At 27.4% G+C, this 22,074-nt stretch overlaps 1 protein-coding gene across 1 annotated transcript; it reads right to left on the bottom strand.

Moving 5' to 3' along the window:
* Positions 1-3,191: 3,191 nt before the first annotated feature.
* LOC124919258 (ABC transporter G family member 22-like) lies at positions 3,192-8,800 on the bottom strand. Its single transcript, XM_047459460.1, has 10 exons — positions 8,749-8,800; positions 8,149-8,552; positions 5,940-6,013; positions 5,636-5,871; positions 5,402-5,557; positions 5,139-5,322; positions 4,744-5,061; positions 4,364-4,660; positions 3,895-4,287; positions 3,192-3,815 (listed from the first exon to the last, which is right to left on the bottom strand). The coding sequence occupies exons 2-10, from the start codon at positions 8,525-8,527 to the stop codon at positions 3,603-3,605; spliced, it is 2,250 nt and encodes a 749-aa protein (XP_047315416.1). The 5' UTR covers positions 8,528-8,552; positions 8,749-8,800; the 3' UTR covers positions 3,192-3,602.
* Positions 8,801-22,074: the final 13,274 nt, after the last annotated feature.

Here is a 22,074-nt window from a genome sequence, read left to right as displayed (position 1 = left end):
CATATTACTTTCGGTTTTGATATTAGTCAAAACCGGAGGTTTATTAAAAACCCTTCGAAAATAACCATTACCAAACTTAGAATTATTTTTAATTGAGTCAAAACCGAAGGTTTTTTGGAAAACTTTCGCAAAAGAGAATTTCGAAAAAGGTAAAACCGAAAGTTCTTTGAATAACCTTCGCAATTAAAAATTTCCGGGATTGCAAAACCGAAGGTTTTTGTAAAAACCTTCGCAATTAACCCACATCCAACACTTAGAATTATTTTTGGTTTTTTGGGAAGGTAAAAACCGAAAGTTCTACAAAGAACTTTCGGTAATAATTAGTAAAACCGAAGGTTTTACACCCCTCTCGGAATCTATTTTTAATACCGAAAGATTTATTCCTCTCGGGAGTATTTAGGAGAGTTTTATAAAACCTTTGGAAAAAACCGTCGGTAAAGGTCGATTTTTTACTAGTGATATTAGAAAGGTTAATGAGTTGTTGTTCTTAGTAATAACTCAAGAGTAGAAACTCGATTTTGAAAAAATTTCAAAATTAAATTTGGGTATTTCTAATTTAGGTTGATTACTTCGTTTTGTTTCGATAGAAAGCTTACAAATGATCCTATGATCGTTTTTCAATCAAGAAATCAAATAATTAAGCAGTATATAAAATTGGTTAAACTAAAATTTAAAATTTCCAATTTAAACTTATAAATTGAATTACAATATGATTAGAAGCTTACTATGAGTTGGAGAACACTCCTGAACTTTTTTAGAATCTTTCTGAATGATAGAATCCGAACTTTACAGCCTTACACAGAATTTCAAAAATTTCCAAAAAAGCTTGACAATCTTTAATGTCGGATTTCTTTTGGGCGTGATTCAGGGATTTGAATTGGATTCATTGCCTTCGGTTTGCCCATAGAAGGCTATTTATAGCCTCTTAAGGTCGGTTGATCAACCAAGTGGCTTCGATTTAGTCAAAAGACCATCAATGGTCTTTCGTTTGATTTTCGGTCAGTTGCCCGTATAGGCAATGATGTTGCCTCAGGGTGTAGGAGAAATGATCACCGGAGTAGGGTGATCATTCACCTTTTGAACGAGGTCAAATGGTGGAGAAACGACAAAGTTCCATATTTTAAAAATCAAATATGGAAGTTGTTTTTATATGTTCTTCGTCGCGAGGAAGAAGAGAAACCAAGCGAGAAATGACATTGTTTTCTTCTTTCGTGTTTGAGCGCTGAGGAGGGGCTGAAACGTCATTGTTGCGAGCCTTAGCGCAGACATTGGGCGTTTCGTTAGTTCTTCGTTAGCGATGGGCGATCCGCGCTTGTCTGGGTTTATACCGTTAAAGGCGTTCGTTTGTTGATCCCCTACTACACGGAAGCGTCCCACTTTCATTGCAGCGGGCTATGCAGTTGAATGTTGGGCATTGGATGACAATTCAACGCTCATCCAATGGTTGTGAGGTCTATTGCACTGATCTCTCTTGATTTCGGCCTTTGAACTTGTTTGAAATTGATATTTTTAAATCTTTTTTGCTCCATTTTTAACCTACAAAATATTTTTTTTTAATAAATATGACATTTATTTTGTTTATTTATTTTATTTTTATTTTTAGGGTTGAATAAATAATTTATTTTGGAAAAAATTGATATAACATTTATCCTATATCATTTATTTTAGTTCTTCTTTATTTTCTTAAAATTAATTTGAGATAAAATGAATACAATACTTATCTTAAATTATTTTATTTATTTTCCTTGGCCATTACCTTCATTAATTGGAGTTTAATTATTACAATAATTAATCCAATTAATTATTTAATAATGTTTTCGTCTTAATTTTAATTATTTTGATTTTATTTATTCAAAATAATTATTTTTTAATATTTTAATTAGGCAACTAAAATTTTAGTGCTTACAATTATGTATTTATTTTTTAATAATATATATTAATTTATTATTTATTATTTAATTAATAAAAAATAAAAATATTGTACATTTATTAGTACATATTTATAAAGATATTTGGTTAATTTTAAAATATAAAATTAAATTAGCTTAATTAGTTAGAATGTTATATAATGTAGAATAATGACAGGGAGAGCGACGCTCGGGGCAGCGACCCTCACCTCACAGTCATGGTGGAAAAAAAATATTTTGATCATGTAAAAAATTAGTGACAAAAATGTATAAACGTAAAAAGTTAGAGAGCAGAAAAAAATTAATAATATAAAAAATTAGAAAAATAAAGTTGTAAATATAAAAAGTTAGAGAGAAAAATATTATGTGAAGAATATGGTCATGTTCGGGACCATTCAAGAACATAACCATGTTCGGGAGCATTTTATCAAAAACATGTTCGAGAATATTCTGTCAAGAACATGACTATGACTATGTTCGGGGTATTCTGTCAAAAAATGGTAATGTTTGGAACCATTAGGTCAAAACATGGTCATATACAGGTAACAGGACCATTCTGTCAACGTGACCTATTTTTTCTCACATGAGGAGTCGTTTGATCTCGCTCTCTCTATCTTCACTCTATAATGTATATGTTGCAGATTTAAGACTTTGTATATATCATTTTTAATTTTTTTTAATTAATCATTTCAAGTTTGAAGAATAGACCAACCAATTATTTTAATTAATTTTCAAATTTTGAAGACGGTTAACGCAAATCAACCGTTTACACATATAATGTGCATAATACATTGCAGCGGTAATTGGAAGTAATTGTGACCATTTTAGTAATAGAAACTTTAATATATTTATATATAAATAGGTAATTGGAAGTAATTATGACAATTTCAGTAATAGAAACTTAATCTACTTGCATAGTTGTATTTATTTGAAAACTATGCATATGTCCGATCAATTGGTCAACATAAATTACCCATTTTCTCATACATCCTTTCATACTTTTCTCACTACAAATTCCACACGGTTTCAAGTTGGTCACTTCTCATCACAATAATTATCACAAGCAAATAACTTTATATATATTTATTTATAATTCGGTGAGTACTTATATTTAAAGAAATATATAGTAGGAGAAAAAATTTATTAAAGAGAAATTCACACCAAATCCTTTTTTAATTTAAAAATAAAAGAAACAACAAATATGAACTGATAAAACAATCACATTATGATTTCTCTTGTAATCCACTGTCATTATAGAAAAGTGAAAACTTAAAGACTGGAAAATCAAGAACCCAAATTTGATTATTGTAAAACAAAAGGAAGTTTCAAATCAATTCACCAATATAACATTTCAACACCACTCTCATAACTAACTTACCAAACCATGCTTAAAAAAAGAAGAAAAAAAGGTGACCAAACTCAAAATCATTGGTATTTGGCAACAAATCCCTCTATTAATTACCAAATATTCAAAATGGAAATGATCCATCATCCAAGTTAACACAACAATATATATATGTATCATAACAATAACCTGATTAACCTGATTGACGATAACGATAACAACGACCACGAAGCTGCTGCATAAAGTTAATTCTCGATTCCTCACCATTTGGGCCTTTCTTTCTGACCGACCAATCCATATATATTTTTCTATAGTTTTGTAATCTGTTTACTATTTAAAACATCTTACCATTATTGAAGCTTCATCATTCGAAGAGATAAGTAAGCCAATATACGATAACAAAATACCATCGCTAAAAGAGCACACACTTCCCTTAACCCGTTGTCAATTTTCGTTCCACCAACCGCATGCGTTTCATATCCATACTGAACCTTCAGTAGAAGCTTATAAGTGTGGTAATTGAAGGATATGTACCGAATCCATGATATGAACACAGGAACATTCTGCATAGATTGTTAAAAGATAGTTATAAAATAATAAATGTCATGGAATGAATTTAGTTTAATTAGCGTTATAACTTACATTTACAAAGAAGCCACCGGCTAACATGAAGGTCATGACAGTTACAGAGCCAAGAGTTGTTGCTTTCTTTATGTCCATTAATGAAGCTCCAATGGCTAATCCAAGTCCCTGAGCTGCTATAATGCAGAGGAAGACTGTAAAAGTAGTTAGGAAGAAAGCTTCTGCAGTTTTTCTCAAGCCAGCCATGAAATACACTACCAACAGGAAAAGTACTGGAAGCAAAAGATCAAGTGGTAAATCACTTGTCGTTCTAGCCATGAAATACGCGCTCAATCGATACATGTCTGCTGCTCTTTCCTTGCTTAACATTGCCCTTTCTTGTGGAAATGTGAATATTGCTGTGAAAACTGGGAAAAATCCCCAGAATACTCCTATGAAGAATAGCAATCCTGCCTGCATTCAGTGTTCAAATCAAATCAAACCACATTTGCAAATTCTCTATTCACTATTATTATTATGTATGACTTACCTGGTCTTGCAGCTTTCTGGTGCTTTTAACATCAGATTGCCACCAAAGCAAGCCTAAAATGGTTGCTGTTGCAAGCACCTGGGTGATTCTCAACCAGCTGAAATAGTCATGACTTCTTTCTTTTAATCCTCTCCAGAATAATATTGAGAACTGTTCTCCCCAACTTGCTCCCCATTCTCGTTTCGAGCTTGAAATCTTCGACTTCAATTCGTCGTCGATTGCTATAGGAACAAGAGGATCTATCAATCTCTTTTTCTCATCATCAGACATTTTAGTCTCGTAAGCCTCCACAAGATACTGTGTTCATATCAAAACAGTTTTAAGTATATATATATATATATGTATAGCTGTTGTTTTAACTAATTAATCAAATTAATTACCTCATGCACTACAGGTGGTGATGGCTTTCCATTTCTTATTGTATCTCTTTCTGAATTTCCAAGAAGTACTTGAACTTTATCCTCCAACTCAGATGGTACAGAAATATCAGATAAATTACCATTTGCCAGATCAAGCAAGAACTCAGCTGGATTCATGGCTATAAGTGGTGAACATCCAATGGAACAGAAATAAACCATAGAATCACAAGCCTTCCCATAGTAAAGCAAACTCCCTTTCCCAAGAAGGATTAATTTGTCAAACTTGTGAAACAATCTGCTCGATGGCTGGTGGATCGTCGTGATTACTGTCTTCCCAGCCTATATATAATAAATATATGTCGAATCATTATCATCGAGGTAAGTTGAGCAAAAACAAGTATGTATTAATACATTACCTCTGCTATATCTTGTAAAATTTCAACCATTCTCAAAGCAGTTGTGGAATCCAAGCCAGAAGTTGGTTCATCAAGTAATAAAATTGATGGGTTTATTATAATCTCGTTACCAATGCAAACACGCTTCCTTTCTCCACCCGAAACTCCTCGAACAAAGGAACCACCAATCATAGTATCCTTACACCTGCATAGCCCAGCCACAATTCATTTTTTGAAATGTCTTGTTCCTATAATTAAATTAATTATGATCAGTTTCTAATTACCTCTCCAAACCGAGCTCATAGATAACATCTAGAGCTCGTTTTTCCTTTTCTTGTTTTGTGAGTGTCTTTGGCAAACGTAACAGAGCTGCATATGTTAAGGTTTCCTTCACGGTCAGATGTGCAAATAGAACATCGTCTTGAGTCACAAATCCTATCCTGCTTATTGAACCAGCTGATTTTGAGTACAAATTATTAATCCAGAAAATAACTGATAAAACTTTTTAAGTTACTTACTTGCTTTTAAGAAACTTGGAATAGGGTTGATCATTGTAAGTAATTGAACCTCCAGGAGTATGGTCTCTTAGTCTGCCTCCTAAGAGACCTAAAAGGGTCGTCTTTCCACTACCAGAAGGACCCATTAAAGCCAGAACTTCTCCTGGGTTAGCTGACCCTGTAATCCCATTCAAGATGTGTTTTTCAGTTGTTGATGCAACTGATTTGAGAATGACCTTGTACGTGACATCTGTAAACTGCAGTTTCTCATGAATAAATTAATACAAGGTTAGAAATCAAGAGATGAAATCAAATAAATTAATACCTTAAGGTAGATTGGTAAGGTTGGCTCTGCTTGAATGTTTCTCTTCCGGATTCCAGCTTCAAGATCCTGATCAGCTGAAAGCATGATCACATAAAGTGTTTAATTTAATTAATAAAAATACTTAATGTTCATTGTTTGCCTGTTTTATACATAGGGTGGGTGGGGGAGGGGAACCATGAACACACAGAAACACATGCAGAACAGTGACTATAGACGGGGTACGTACATGCTTTTTTACTATGAAGCTGACTGAAGGGGGAGAAAAAAGTTGTTATCTCTTATCTTCACTTAATTCTGTCTCGTTTGTTGTAGCTCTATGAAATGAAATGAAAGGAAATCTGAGCCACAGGTTTAATTCTTCTTTATCAATGGGTTTTGATTTGGATGATAAATGAATTCATGGGTTTCAGGGATATAGGATCATTAATTCTACATCTTGTTGGGAATTGTGTTGCTATTTGACATGCTGTGGCCGAGTCTATTAATTCTCTTCTTTTTTTATATACTTTATATTTAAACTATCATAGTGGATTCATATATTATCACTAGTTGAAACTTTGTAAAGTGTTTTCAAATTGGTATAATTTGTTTGAAAACAATTTTAATTTTTGTATCCATGAGAAAAGGTAATAACATATTTCACCTTATGTACATTCAAATGATAAACTAATGCAGTAAAAGTGACATTTCCAAATGATACATACAAACAAGTCCCCTCTTCTAAATATCATAATAAATTAAATTTTATATTTTCATAAACATCATCTAATTATACATGTAATTTAGTAGATTTATCATTTTTTTTATTGAATTTAAAAAATTAACATATTCAAACTCAAACTCAAACTCAAACTCAAACTCAAACTCAAACTCAAACTCAAACTCAAACTCAAACTCAAACTCAAACTCAAACTCAAACTCAAACTCGTGAATTTTATTCTCTTAGACAAATTGTCTTGTCACTAGTTATGAGTTAATTTTTGTAAAAATCTATTAAAATGAAATTTATATGAAATTAACTCACTACACTCTAAATCTAACATATAAAAAAAATTTAACAAACTATGTTAAATTATAGTTATTAATTTTAATATATTTTTAATTTTTTTAAATTATTATGAAGAATTAAAATGCTTATGGATCCTTTGTTTTTTTGTAAAAATAATTATTATCCTGAGCCATAGTTAGGAGTTGGACTATGAGCCAAAATTGTGTAAGTGACAAGGCCAGTTGTTATCTTTTCAAGAAATATATTAACTACCCTATGAGAAATAATTGAAGATTGGTATTTCTATACAAATACGATATTAGTTATAGAGGAGGGTTATGTTATCGAATTTCATTAAATTAAAATCTGATCATTTACATTGTTTATATTCTAAATTTCTATCTACTGAATTGGATGTATTATATATAGGTTTAATTTTTTGAATATTTAATTTTATATATCGAATAATTCATATTTAATATGTTTATAAACTTTAATTAATCAAACAAAATCATCTATAAAAATACCAAAATAATAATAATTTTAAACAAATTTTTATTGATAAACACCAAAATTATATATTTGACATAAAGAAAGTATTTTATTATGTCAGTATAAGTTAGTGTTTTAAGTGCTTTCACATATTATATAGTATGTAATTATTATTTTATGAGATTTATTAAAATAAATATTAATACTTATTATAAAGTAAATTTTGTATCAAAGAAAAAGATAGAAAATGCACCTAAATGGGGGTCCTTTTACTTTTTTTTTAATGTGTATAGATATAGAGTAGGCATCGAGAGACAAGTGTCTCCGACAATTAATGTGATTAGATAAGAGTAGTGGGCATCCAAAGAAATTTTATATGGTCACCATAATTGTTGAGAGAAATCCTTTTTATTTATTATTTGGGATTATCATCAAATTATAATTATTTTTAAAAAAAATTAATATATGTGTTTTACTTTTTCAAATAAGTAAGTGAAGTGTATTTATAATTAATAATCCAAAATAAACAAGGCACTAAATAGCTAGCTAGCGACAGAAATACTTGTTATAATATTTGTCATAACTCCTAATTAATCCCTTCCAATAAAGTGGGATACGAGTTATTTAAAAATGGGGCGTTTTTAAGTTTCTATAATTATATTTTAAAATAAATATGAATTTTTATTATAATTAAAATAAATAAGCATAAAAGGAATTAAATTAACTTACCCATGTCATCGTCGCTAAAAGGTCTTAAATCGGCGATTTCATCTGGCGGTACCGTGAAGCCGGTGAATGAAAAAGAGAAGCCGAGGCTAGCACTTGAGGCTCGGCTAAGAGCGGCTCCACTACTAACGTCATCCTGCAAATCCTGTAACTGTTTTCCAATCTGCGCACTCCTGGATTTCCTTATGTGACTCCTCCCTGGCGACGCTAATCTCCGGCTGGATTTCCGAGACAATGACGTTCCTCCTCCGGCGATCTCCGCCGTTGCGTCACTTGAAGCCGAAGCAGATCCCGGCGATTTAAGCGCGGCTAAGACGCTTTCGACTAGTTGATCGGACTTCGTCCTTAAAAGACCTGACGACGTTGAGTTGCCTTTCTCCATGATTAATCTGCGAAGGTTTTTTTACCTAAGAGTAAGCAGCAATGAGGAATTGTAGTTAATGTAATTGTGAACATTGAAAGAGAGGATTGATTGGAATCTCGTAGTAATTCTGTGATTTTCCTAGGGTTTCGTGAGTCATGGAGATGATATAAATAAGCAATCATAAACATACACATTTAACTTTGAATAATAGATATATAGAGAGAGAGAGAGAAAGGAACCTTGCAGTTAGTTGCAGAGCTGAAGTGAGAAGAGAGAGAAAGAGAGAGTATTTGATTTGGGAGGGAACTGATCCAAGTGGACTTGTTTTATAGAGGCACAATCAAGAAGAAAGATGTAAAATTACTAGAATACCCTCATTAAGATTTGTTTGTTTTGATTGAGACACTAATAATAATAGCATTTAATTATTTTTGTTAAAAAACCAAATCTATAGTACATTATACAATACACATGTGATGTACACTCTTTTTCTATTTCTATTACTTTTTAGAACGAAAGGATTATATGAATGGGGTGAATATAAATAATAAAAATATAACGATTCATTTTAGTTGGATAGTTCAACAAAATAAAAGATAACTGAAATATTAAGATAATTCAAATGACAAAAGTGATTCATAAGAGAATAAAAGTCACGAATTCGATTCTGATTTAAAACGTTTTAAATTAGAGTGAATAGGCAATAATAATAATAATAATAATAATAATAATATATATATATATATATATATATATATATATATATATATATATATAAAAGTAAAGATTCATTCATTATTGTACACTAAATTATTGTATCATAGAAGTGTTACTGTGTGAGAGTTAGTGACAATGTTTAATTTGATTTTTTTTTAAAAGTATTATTATTGAAAAATATTTTTTTCACATAAAAAATAAGATAAATAAATCATGGACCGAACAGAAAAATTCAAAATTCACACATGTTAGATATCTAATTTGAGCTCGTTTGATGTTTGGGTTATTTTATTTTTTTTAGTTTTTTATAAAAATAATTCTTTATCACATCACTTGTTTTATCACCAAAAATATTAAAATACACTTACTTATACTTAAAAAAATAAATTTTAAATACAAAATGACAATATAATAATTTAACATATAAAAAACCCAAATAATTTTTTTTTATCAAACATATTTTTTTACAAAATCATAACAAAAATCCAAAAATACTCAAATTGTGACCAGCCGAATTGTTAGGTAAATAATGGAACAGAGAAGTTAATATCATATCACTGAATGGTATATTTTGTTCGGGTTTTTAAAATTAATTTTTCGATTAATCATTTCTCAACAATTACATCACTCATTTCATTTCAAAATATTAAAATACTCTTTATTTTAAATTATTATTTTTTATTTTATTCATATATATATATATATATATATACCTTTAAAGTTTTTTTTTATCAAAAATAATCGTTACTTCCTCAAAATAATCACTAATCATTATTTTTTTCATAAGGTTTTTAAAAAAAACTTAATTCGTAGATTATTTTATAACTTAAATTATTTTTATTTTTTTTGTAATTCACAATTATATTGTTCCGTGTGTTTTATCTTTTCAAATAAAAATAATAATTTAATTGTAAATATAAAAAAAAATTAATCTAAATAGTTCTAAATTAAAAACCCACTTTTCATTAAATAATATAATTTTAAAATAACATAAACTAAGTTGCTTAATTGGTAAGCCTAAGATTGAATGAAAGTTCAAAATCAGCGCAATACACAAATGTGAATAATATAAAAGAAATCAAATCAACAATAATGTAATTGAAAAAATACAGTTTTAAAAATATAAAGTGATTTGTTGAGAATCTCATAATCAAGTTGTCTAAATCAATACATGCATTCCATATCTCTTCCTATATATCAAGCCCAGTTTATTTCTAATACAATATTATCTACTTCAGTAAATATTGTTTAGAAAGAAAATCTTATAAATTAACAATATGTGATCAAGTAAGAGAGAAACAATTGTGAATGATGCATAATTTTTGTTTTTATTAAGGTGTATAAGATAAGAATTCATGTTTTATGTCATGAGTTTTAGTTTTTTTATACGAACCATTTAAAAATTTTAAATTAATACTGTTAAGGTAACTCAATTGACAAAAAAAATAGTTTAAGGTTTAAAATATTTTAGTAGTAGAATCGTTTGATGACAATTTTTTGGCATTCAGAATTGAAGGAAATTACTTTTTCTATGTGAGGAGTGAAAATTAAGTGATTATGCATGCTTATATTTTGTTATGTCAATGACTAATTGTGTGAAAAGAATGTTATATATCCTAGGTTAAAGTGGGCATGCATAACTAGAATTGTGGAATTGTATTATCCTTTTAAATTTGAATAATCTCGATCCCTAATTATCAAGATAAAATGGCCAATTATCATAAAATTTTAAAATACTCGATGTAGAATCATTTTTTTGCTTAAAAATAAAATATTTCAACATTTGATTTTCACAAATCATTATTACATAATTATTTTGTGAGTTCTTAGTAACACATTTACCTACAATAAACTTTGTAATGTCTTAAATGACATGTCATGATCATGTAGACTACAACGTAGACTATTCTTAAGAAGTATAGTCAACTACTTCTAACAATCCCATAAAATATGATTACTATCATTAGAACATTTATACTAAATGAAGTTAAGTGTAAAATATGCACACATAAACATCGGTCCAACACTCGATAATCAATGTACACCGCACGTACATACATATACGATGTAAATACTCCCCATTAATGCACACCACACAATTGTTCTACAATTCCTCATTCCAAATTATGTGGAATTTTTCAAATAAAAATGTCGGCCTTAATTATTAGTCATTGACGCGTAAACTTTACCATCTTCGAGCTAATTGATTGCGATGCAAAAGAAAAGGTATTTTTTCTCCTTTTATCATACTTCCAAAAGTGTCATGCCATGGGATACATCTGCCAGATCCACAACAATGCCAACTAGCTATTACCTCATCTACAGGGCAAACCCATAAAAAAGCTTAATTTGGCCTCAAATGACAGTTTTCGCTTTCAAATATTCAATTTCTTTTGGAATACCATATCATATCCAACATATAGGTAGTCTTTTCTATTAGTGTCCCCTCCATTATATTATAACGTTTTTATGTTACACGCAAATCAAATATATTTGTATTATACTATTGGAAAAACAAAACGTTGTCAACTTTGGTTTTAGCTACGTCATCTTTCCATCACGATGTTCTCATCGCGCTTGTTATCTCTTTAGACTTCATTTCATTTAGAATATTTCATTTGAAATGTGTAACTGGTTATTTTGGCTAGCTATTAAAGACGGTCTATTTATTTATTTATTTATTTTTTTATTAAATTTTTGTTTAAGAAATTATCATTTTCATAAAAGCTCATAACAACCAAAATTACATGAATGAAATCAACTATAACGAGTAAATAACTATCAACATACAAATAACAACCAATCAATTAAAATCCCCAAATAAACATGTAAAGGCTATAATTAATTAATGTTGTCTAAGCTCTTCATCAAGTAGATCGATGATAACCCTTACTCATAAAACTGCAATACCCGAGGGCCTAGTTAATTAGGGTACCTTAGACAAGATGGTAAGGATGAGTTCTTTAGTATTCAGATCAACCTTATCATATATCGGAGATTCTAGTGTTGATTTTCAATCAAATAACTCACTAAATGATCTCCAAACATTTAAGATATTTCTCTTTTGAATAAGATCTCAATTCCAAATATTGAGTTTGAAAAAGTTTGGCAAGAAATCACTATCATTCTTGCCTCTTCAATGCCAATGTTTGGATTAACATTTAAAAAAAAAAAAAAAAAAAAAACTCATATAATAAAGTGAAATATGACCTTTTTACTTTGATAATTAATTAAATTTCATATTTTTTTTAAAAAAGGTGAAATATCACATCATTCACATGTTAATTTATCCAAACAATATTTTGAAATATAGTTTTAAGTTCATAAAAATAAGTCTAAATCAAACAAGTTCTAGGATATTCTTTGCAAATGAAATTAGAAAATTCAATATTAGACACCTCTCATTTTCTGGTGGACTAAAAAATAACTTCATGTGTTTGCATGCGTGCATGGATGCGACATATTTAAAAATATTAAAGTTCTTATAACTATCAGTTAAAATCACATTACTATAATACAAATTTCTTATATTTAAAATTATTTATAGGCTCTTATAATTATCAGTTAAGAATTGATAATTAACTCTTGTGTTTAATTTTTGGTTCAAGACATGAAATTGTTATTTAATTATGAGCATTCCAAACAGAATCCATATTTTTATTTATTTGTATTGAGGTTTAAATCTCTATAATACTGTTCTTTGTTATGACTTTCTTTTGGTTAAAATTATTTAAATTTATTAATATATAATAATAAAATATATTTTTAATATTTTTGTTTATTTAATTGAATCCATTAGAAATAATAGTTGATTATATTTTTAATAATAATAAAAAAAAATCAAATACAATTTAATATAATCAAACATGATTTCACTATCTCTCCTCTATTATATCACTTAATTCATTAATCCTACTAGCATGTAGTATGTGCATTTACACGAGTAATAATATAAAAAAAAACTGTGAAAAAAATTACGGTAAAAATGTGATAGCATTTTAATTTTATTTTTAACCATTTTAATTTATGGGTGAGTCAACCCACAATCCGACCCAAATATTCATTATTCTCACATATATATTCAAATTAATCACCGCCCTCGACCCGACAATTTGGACACTTTAAAAATTAAGCATAATTAATTATATATATATATATATATATTAGTTAGCTAAAATAATAATGTCCCACGTTTATTAAGTTTGGTGTTTATAAAATACAAAATATTATTAGCATAGTTGGTTAAAAAGTTGTACTTGTTTAGTTAGGTCGTAAGTTTGAACATATATATAATATTTTTAATTTTACTTTTAATTGATTTAAGTTTATTCATTTACTCTCACATATATTCAAATTAATCAACCAACAATCCGAACACTTTAAAAATTAAATATTATATATATATATATATAAATAAATAAATACCATTTAAGACTTTTCACTTAAAAAAAATCTTTATTACTTCAAAATTATCACCTTAGATATTTAAAAAAACTCAATCCGAACCTACCTAATTAATGTAAATATGAATACTAGAGAGGGTAAAATAGTAATAAAAGTGAGAAAGTGAGGAGAGTGACAAGAAAGAAAGAGGTCCAAATGACATTTTTGGAGAGGTTTGTTGAAGAAATTTCAGCTTTTTAAAATTATTTTTTCCAGCTATTGTCTTTTTCGTCCCCCGCAGGCCCACTTCATTTGCGGTCCTCCACAACTCGCCACGTGACTAGCCCACTTTAATTAATTAATTAATAAACTATCTTCATTTTTATTACATTTTTATTAACATGACTCATTTAAATTATAATCTATTATTTATATTAGAACATCTAATATTGGTATATAAAATGTCTACCCAAACAATGATGAGCTAGTTTGATTCTATTTATTAACAACTTATTTTTTAAATATTTAAATAATATTCAATTTATTTAATAGTTAAAGTTGATTATATTTGATACGTTTAAATATATTATTTTCATTTACTTGATCAAATTATTCGCTTATTAGTTAAACACTCGAGAGTGTACATTTAATTTATTTATTCACACTAACTTATTTAATAAATTTATGTAACAATTTATTAATTCAAATCTATTTTTAATTTTTTTTATATCAAACAAACTCTATACCAAACTCAAACGAGGCCTTATAAAATATAAACTCGCGTATCCGTAACAATAAGGCCTTTTTTCAACGGTTGCTTTTTAAAAAATCTAGATAAATAATTTTAAAACAGTGATAATTATTTTTGATAAAAAAACTTATAACTTGTTTGATATATGAGTTATTGGAATGAAACTCAGTTTTTATTCCAAACTCAACAATCACATCATCAATCTAATCAATCTATTTAGGGTAAATTACCTGGACGACCCTCTAATTACTCTGATCGCTCACTTTTAGCCCTCAGATTAATTTTTGAAACAAATCGCCGATACAACTTTTAGAAAGATCACTAATGACCCTTTCATCAACTTTTAAAAAGGTCACTAATGGCCCTTTCATCAACTTTTTGGTTAAACAAAACGGTTTAAACTTAAAATATTATTTTTAATCTTATTTTTTTATTTTTTTATTATTAAATTGTTTATATATAATATTATATATATATATATATATTATTAATTTTTATATTTTTATATTTATATAATTATTAAATATTTTATATAATATATATATATATATATTATTTATTTTATTTTTATCTCTATATATATATTTATATAAAATAAAGTTTAAAATAATTTATATAATATATATATATATTATCTTTAATCATTAATTTGTATAATATATATTTTAAAAATAATTTAACGGATAAAAATAATTGAGTAGTTGGAAGATTACCATTTCTTTTAACTCTTAAAATATTTTTTAAAATATATATTATATAAATTTATATATATATATATATATATATTATATATATAATTAATGATTAAAGATAATATATATAAATTATTTTTAAACTTTGTTTTTTAGATATAAGAATATATATATATATATATGTATATAAAAATAAATAATATTTATATAAGAAATTTGATAATTATATAAATATAAAAATTAAGTATAATATATATATATATATATATATATAAGCGATTTAATAATTATATATATAAATATAAAAAATAAAATTAAAGATAATATATAAAAAAATAATATTTTAAGTTTAAACCGTTATGTTTAACCAAAAAGTTGACGGAAGGGTCATTGGTGACATTTTTAAAGGTTGAAGGGACGGTTTGTTTCAAAAATTAATTTAAAGACTAAAAGTGAACGATTAAAGTAATTAGAGAGTCGCCCAAGTAATTTACCCATCTATTAATCTCTTAAAATAAGAATATTATCCTTTATTTTTTTTTAATAAAAATTAATTATTAAATAAAAATCGAGAGATAAAAAATAATTTGGTCAAAAATAATTAAAACTAATTTTTTCTTACTTTTTAATCCATCAAAGATTTTTTTGGAAAAATATTCAAACAAAACTCAAAAACTCATCTCTTCAAATAAAATCTTAAAAGGTATTGATATACTTAAATAAAATAAAAAATAATAATTTAAAATATAAGGTATTTTTATATTTTAGTTAATAAAATGAGTTATTTGATTATTAAGAAGTAATTAATTAAAAAATTAATTTTATTTAAAATTTTAAAATAACTCAACCAGAATACGAGCTAAAAAGACCAATAACGATATATAATGACCCATACATAGTATATGGCAAAATTTAAAAATTAGGTGGTATACTTTTGTGAATATATTAATCTTATTTACTAATGACTAATAACAAAAGTGCGGTTTATTGGGAAATGTGAATGATTAATTTGTTGTAATCATTACTATGAGATTCATTAATTCTGGTTATGAGTAACTCATATGACCTCTATTTCTCCAAAATATCACGACTTATTATGATATTCTATTTCAATTTAAAGTATTTTAAACGAGATTTAAAACGGTGATATTTAATTTATTAAGTATTGATTTTTTACTTTTAAAAAGTTATTTAAATTAATGATTATTTAATCAAATATTAAAATATTTCAAAGTAGTAAGGCATCTCGATTGATCGCTTTTTAAAATATAAAACCGTGACTCGAACCAATTCTTTTACGTTCTTTTTGATTGTTGATAACTTAGTTTGGACAGTTCAGTTTTAATTTTGTTAAATTTTGAATGATTCAAACTTATTTTTTCGATTTTATTTCTACCCTTCGACCATTGTCCAATCATAGTTTCATCTTAGAGTATATTCGAGTTCATACAAGGTAAAATTTATTTTTAAAATAAGGAATTGTTAAACACTCACATACTAGCTAGATGCATATATATATTTTATCACCTAAACTTTTTTATTTATTTACCTTTTGCTTTTCTTTTCACAATTATTGTAATATGTGTAATTGAGATGTCATCAAATGATTCAAATATCACTCATTTTTAATTTAGAATAATAGTAATTTTACTTCAATTTAAAATGTTTTAAGTAAGAATCGAATCCGTGATATTTGTTTTCTTATGAACCATTTAGATGTTATATTCGCTAGAGTACTATTTTAAACAATATAAACTCATAAATGATCTAGACAAAATGCAAACACAATTCCAGCCTTTACATGTAATGTTATTTGGCTAGAGAAATTGGCGACCACAAAAATGCTTAACAAATAATAAGTAAAGCTAGATATATTTATGTGGTTACAAGAGAAATTTGTAATTTTTAAGCTATCTATCAATCTATCTAGTTAGCTAAGTATTTGACTTTTGGAAATCTAAAGTGGTATTATAAAAATTGGTCTTTTGTAGGCCATTCTCATTTTTGGGATATAGGTCATTTTCCTCGTATTTGTTTTATTTTGTATATAATCAATTAATTAATTAATTAATTAATTAATTATAATGCTGCTGCAATGAAGAATGGACGGTGCCGCCCTAGAATAGAAAAGAGGCACGTGACAAAGAGAGCACCACCACCGTAAGATGGGCAGTGGTGCTGACGTCACATCGGCTTAAGATCGATCGGCACGTGTTCACTGCCCTAACATGAAGGGCAACTCACAAACTCCATACACGTGGACTTATCTCATCTCCTCATTCACCCACCTGGCTTCCAACATTTCTTTTCTTATTTAATCTCATCACTCCACGTCCTATAATTTTATTTCAAATCATTTATTAATAAAATATCATCATAATAAAATAATAAATAATATATATATATATATATATATATATAAAAGTCAAGAACTTGTTTATTTAGCTTGACTTTCCCGGTTTGTTCAGATGTAATCACTCGTAGTGACACCACTAAAGAAAATATTTAGAAAATTAATAAATTATTAATTTTTTTTTTATAATCTTGATATAAGAAATAAAATTAACAAAAAAAAAATAATAAAATATATAAAATATCATATTTTCATATGATAATACAACTAAAATTGTGATAATATTTTGAAGGTTACTTGACAAGATATTTGTGTTTACCTAGTTGAGACTTTTTTTTTTAGAACGGTTGGTTCCGCTGTTCCTTTGGAGTGCGAATAATCCCCGCGGGTTAAGTACATAACCCGCAAACACATTTAACCAGGCGCAGAACTTGCCGCCTGACGGGCTCGAACCCCAAGACCTCATGGAGGCCAGGGGATATCCACCTCTTGTTGCCGCTAGGCTAGAAGAGGAGATGACCTAGTTGAGACTTGTTTAAAAGTGTAACTGGACACTTTAAAAAATATAAGTTTTTGTTTTGAGAGCATCGTTTTCAGTCTCAGTTCTTATCTGTTAAGGTTTCAAGAAATCGAGTATTATATAAACTCGTGTTATAACCATTATGATGTGATCTATGTTCTGATCTCTTCAAAAGTAATATTCTATATTGTGACAGATAGACGTATTCAAATTTTATTTGGGTGAATTAAGTTAATTCCGTGTCTTTTTTTAATATTTATAAAATCTCTTGCATTCCCTTATAATAATAAGGGAAGTCAAAACAAACAATTTGGTTAAATTGTGTGCAAACATGCAAAGATCAAAAAAAATATCAGAAGAATCAATAGAGAATTAAGTTAGAATCGAATTCACCGAATCACCTATATTTTTTAGCCTGTTTATTATTTTATTTTATTTTGTTAAGAATTGATGTTCTAAATGCTATTATTCTTGTTTTAAATGAAATTTTCAACTATTGGTTACCTGCTTTAAAATAATAATAATAATAATAATAATGTTTTACGCATCCAATCCAGCAAGCAATCAAGCAGCTAGCCAATAGAATTAGGATTTTTCCAGGCGGTAAAGTTGATAATTTATTGTAGCAAACTAATTAAAGTTGACAATGAAGTGAAACTTTATAACTTTTCTAGAGAGAGACAGACTACTGAAGTTGGTAAATTTAGGTGAGAAAAATATCTCTCTTTTATATGATATATGAAGGTAATTATTATTATTATTAAGGAAAAGCTAGCTTATGTAGAAGTTTCTCAAATTAATCTCGTGTTTGGAAGAAGTTTCTTGATCTCAAATGTGCATATCATTGCCAATTCAATCATCAAAGATAACTTGTTAATTACAAAATCTAAATATTTTTAGTTTAGTCTAGAATATATACTTACTTGTATTTATCATAATCAAGATCTCAAATGCTAGCTAGCTAGCTAGTTCAAATTGCAAGAATTATACCTAAAAAAAATATATAGACATTTTATTACCTTTTGTATTTATTTGTTTTGATCATGCTACTTAAGTTGTTGTTAACATAATGTGTAATGAATTGGTTTTATAGTTTAAAATAATTATAATGATTAACAATTATCTACACACAAATGTTATTGAGCATTAATAATTAATATATTAAAAAATATATATTATTGAGACCCATTAATTAATAACAATGTAGTTTCATTATTGAGATCAATCATTGAAATCCATGACTTGTTTCTAATGGATATATATGAAGTCATGTCTTCAATTAGGTCCATCAATGGCAGATGGATGGTGAAGCCCAAGGCTTGTTTGATGTGGAATATATTATTTATTGGGATAAATAATTAAAATATATTTAATATTTTAAAATTATTAAATAAAATTATTTTAATTAATAATTATTTAAATGATTAGATCAAAATAAAATTATTTTAAGATATTGATTTTTTTGAATTAAATCTCATGACAGGTGTGACTTTTTTTTTGAATTATTCAAAAAAGAATCCCAATCTTATCCACTATCACATTAATAATAATGATTTATTTAAGTACATCACTTTTTGCATTAAATAAGTTTTTTTTTTTTTCAAAAAATAAAACATATTATTTTCAAATGATCTTATATCAAACAAGTTTCAAATAATTCAAATCAAAGACCAACACTATCCCCATTCCCCACTAACATTTAAAGGCCTTCTTATTATGGATTATAATCCTTGCCTATTTTTTTTTTTTTATAAAAAATGTTTGTTTGAGTGATTTTTTTCTTTGTGATTGAAGTTTTTATTATCTGGTTGATAAAGGTTAACATAATTATTATTTAATTTAGAACGTTTAAAGTGAAAATATAATTTTTTAAATATCTTTATTACTGATCAAGATAATCTAACAAGATAAGTAATTAACCTAATGTTATGAGAGATATAATGTCAATCCCTCTGTCACTTTCTCTTTTGTGTTATATTGGGAGATAATAGAGAAAATGGTTGCTGGCCTCATTAATATTCAAAGGTTTTATTGAACATGACAATACAAATTATATAACGGTGACAAATTAATTAATGATATGGGACCTTTTTATTACCTTTTATGTAATTGACATACATTTATATTTTATTTGTGTCATATTTATCATTAAACCTATTTAATTTTTGATAACATATATACATATATTTACACCATATTTAGACTCATTCAAATTCATATAATTATGCTTATAAAACATATATAAATCACTGTTTATACATACATATATATATTATGTTATGTCAGATTAGTTCTGTAAAGAACATTTCTTTAGTCAAGTTATCAATTAAAATATTAAATTTATTTATTAATATTGAAACAAATCAACTAATTAATTGATCTGGTGAATTTATATGTCACGAGATAATACAAAACCCTTGCTACATGTTGCAAATCAATCTGAAAGTGGTCATTTGATATGGAGTTATTTGAAAAGGAGAAGTAGATTATGAATTTAAAATCTTGAGTTAAAGTACTAAAAATAAGATTTTTATATTTAATATTTATGTTTTATAAAAAAAATAAAGTAGGTGTAATTTAGTATTTGTATTGATGAAGTGTGGATTACATGACAAATAATTATTTAAGAAAAATTCAAAAACTGCATGATGTGATTTTGTTAAGTTAAAATATGTATAAAAGCCCAATCCATGTGGTAGATGTCATATATATATATATAGAGAGAGAGAGAGAGTTAGATATACATTATTCAACTTCAACTGGTTATTGAAATCATAGTATATATGTTAAAGGTCTCTTGTATGAACACATGGTGCCTAATAACGCATAAGAGTAATGAAATGTTTGTGTTAGATTGAAATAAGATGTCACCAAGGAAGGTCACTAGTTTGACCTTATATACAACCATCAATATACATTTTTAATGAAAATCAAAACTAAGATGTTTGGTCTTCTAGATAAAACATTTTTTAGATTGAGTTATGCCTAAAGAATAATGGCTCTACATGTTGAACAGATATGCAATGTCATGTCTTTTATTCATCATAGGGACTATTTGGAAGATGATAAATAATTACACTACTTATGGGTATTCGATCACTCTTATATGGGTGCCACTAATTTATTTATTTATATATATATATAATCTATTAGGGTAGTTCAATACATAAATGTCTTAGTTGTGATTTTCATTACAAAAATGTATAATTTAGTGAAGAGTAATCATAGTAATGCTAGCCATCCTAGAAAATAAATTCAGGTTACGAATATAAATACCCAAAGTCGCAAAAGAATAAAAAAATAAAAATAGAACAATCTTCTATAATGTGAAAGGTAAGGGCTCAAGGCAATCATATAAGTTTGGTACATATTGACAAAAAAAACCTAAATTTGATTTTTTTTCCAACAATGTACCAATAATAATATCATTAATAATATATTCACGATATCACAACGATATTGTAACGAAAATAAGATCACAAATCTGACGTGATATATCACGTGTGAATGAGAGAGGAATTAAAATAAAATAAAAAACATTTAGGTCTAAATTCATTTCCTAATCGTTGTCATCAAATCGTCTCTCTCAACTCTTTTCGGCGAAAATCTTCTCCAAACCAAAATCATAGATTTATTCATTACGTGAACTATAAAACACAAATTCTTTGCCAAAATGATAGATATTTCAGTTTTAGTTATACAAAATATTTTTTTATTTATTTGGTATAGATAACGAACTTTTCAGGTTTAATGTTCAGGAATACACATAGTTTTAAAATACGCGGTCGAACCTTCGGTCCATCTAGTCGGACCGCGAAACGGGTGATTAATCGTACTAGTTTTGGCTTCAATACGTGCACCTTTCGAACCAATCAAAATCCGATTTGACCGGACGGTTCGGACGAAAAACTAATTCCCGGTTGGAAAGGCTAACCCAATTCTATTTACTTTCTCTCTCCCAACACCTAAATTTCAATCTAATTCTTCTTCTATCCAATTCTTAAATGTTTAGTCTTTCCATCGGCCTCCATCAACCACATCGTGTAAAAAATAACCGAATTAAAAGACTGGCATTTGTTGTCTCGGCTCCTTCGACCACGGTCGAAACCTAAGGTTTGAGGAACATACCATAAAGGAGACATGACGCAA

Source organism: Impatiens glandulifera, chromosome 1 (genome assembly GCF_907164915.1).
Source record: "Impatiens glandulifera chromosome 1, dImpGla2.1, whole genome shotgun sequence".
Classification (NCBI taxonomy): domain Eukaryota; kingdom Viridiplantae; phylum Streptophyta; class Magnoliopsida; order Ericales; family Balsaminaceae; genus Impatiens; species Impatiens glandulifera.
This window is presented reverse-complemented; position numbering and strand designations above follow the sequence as displayed.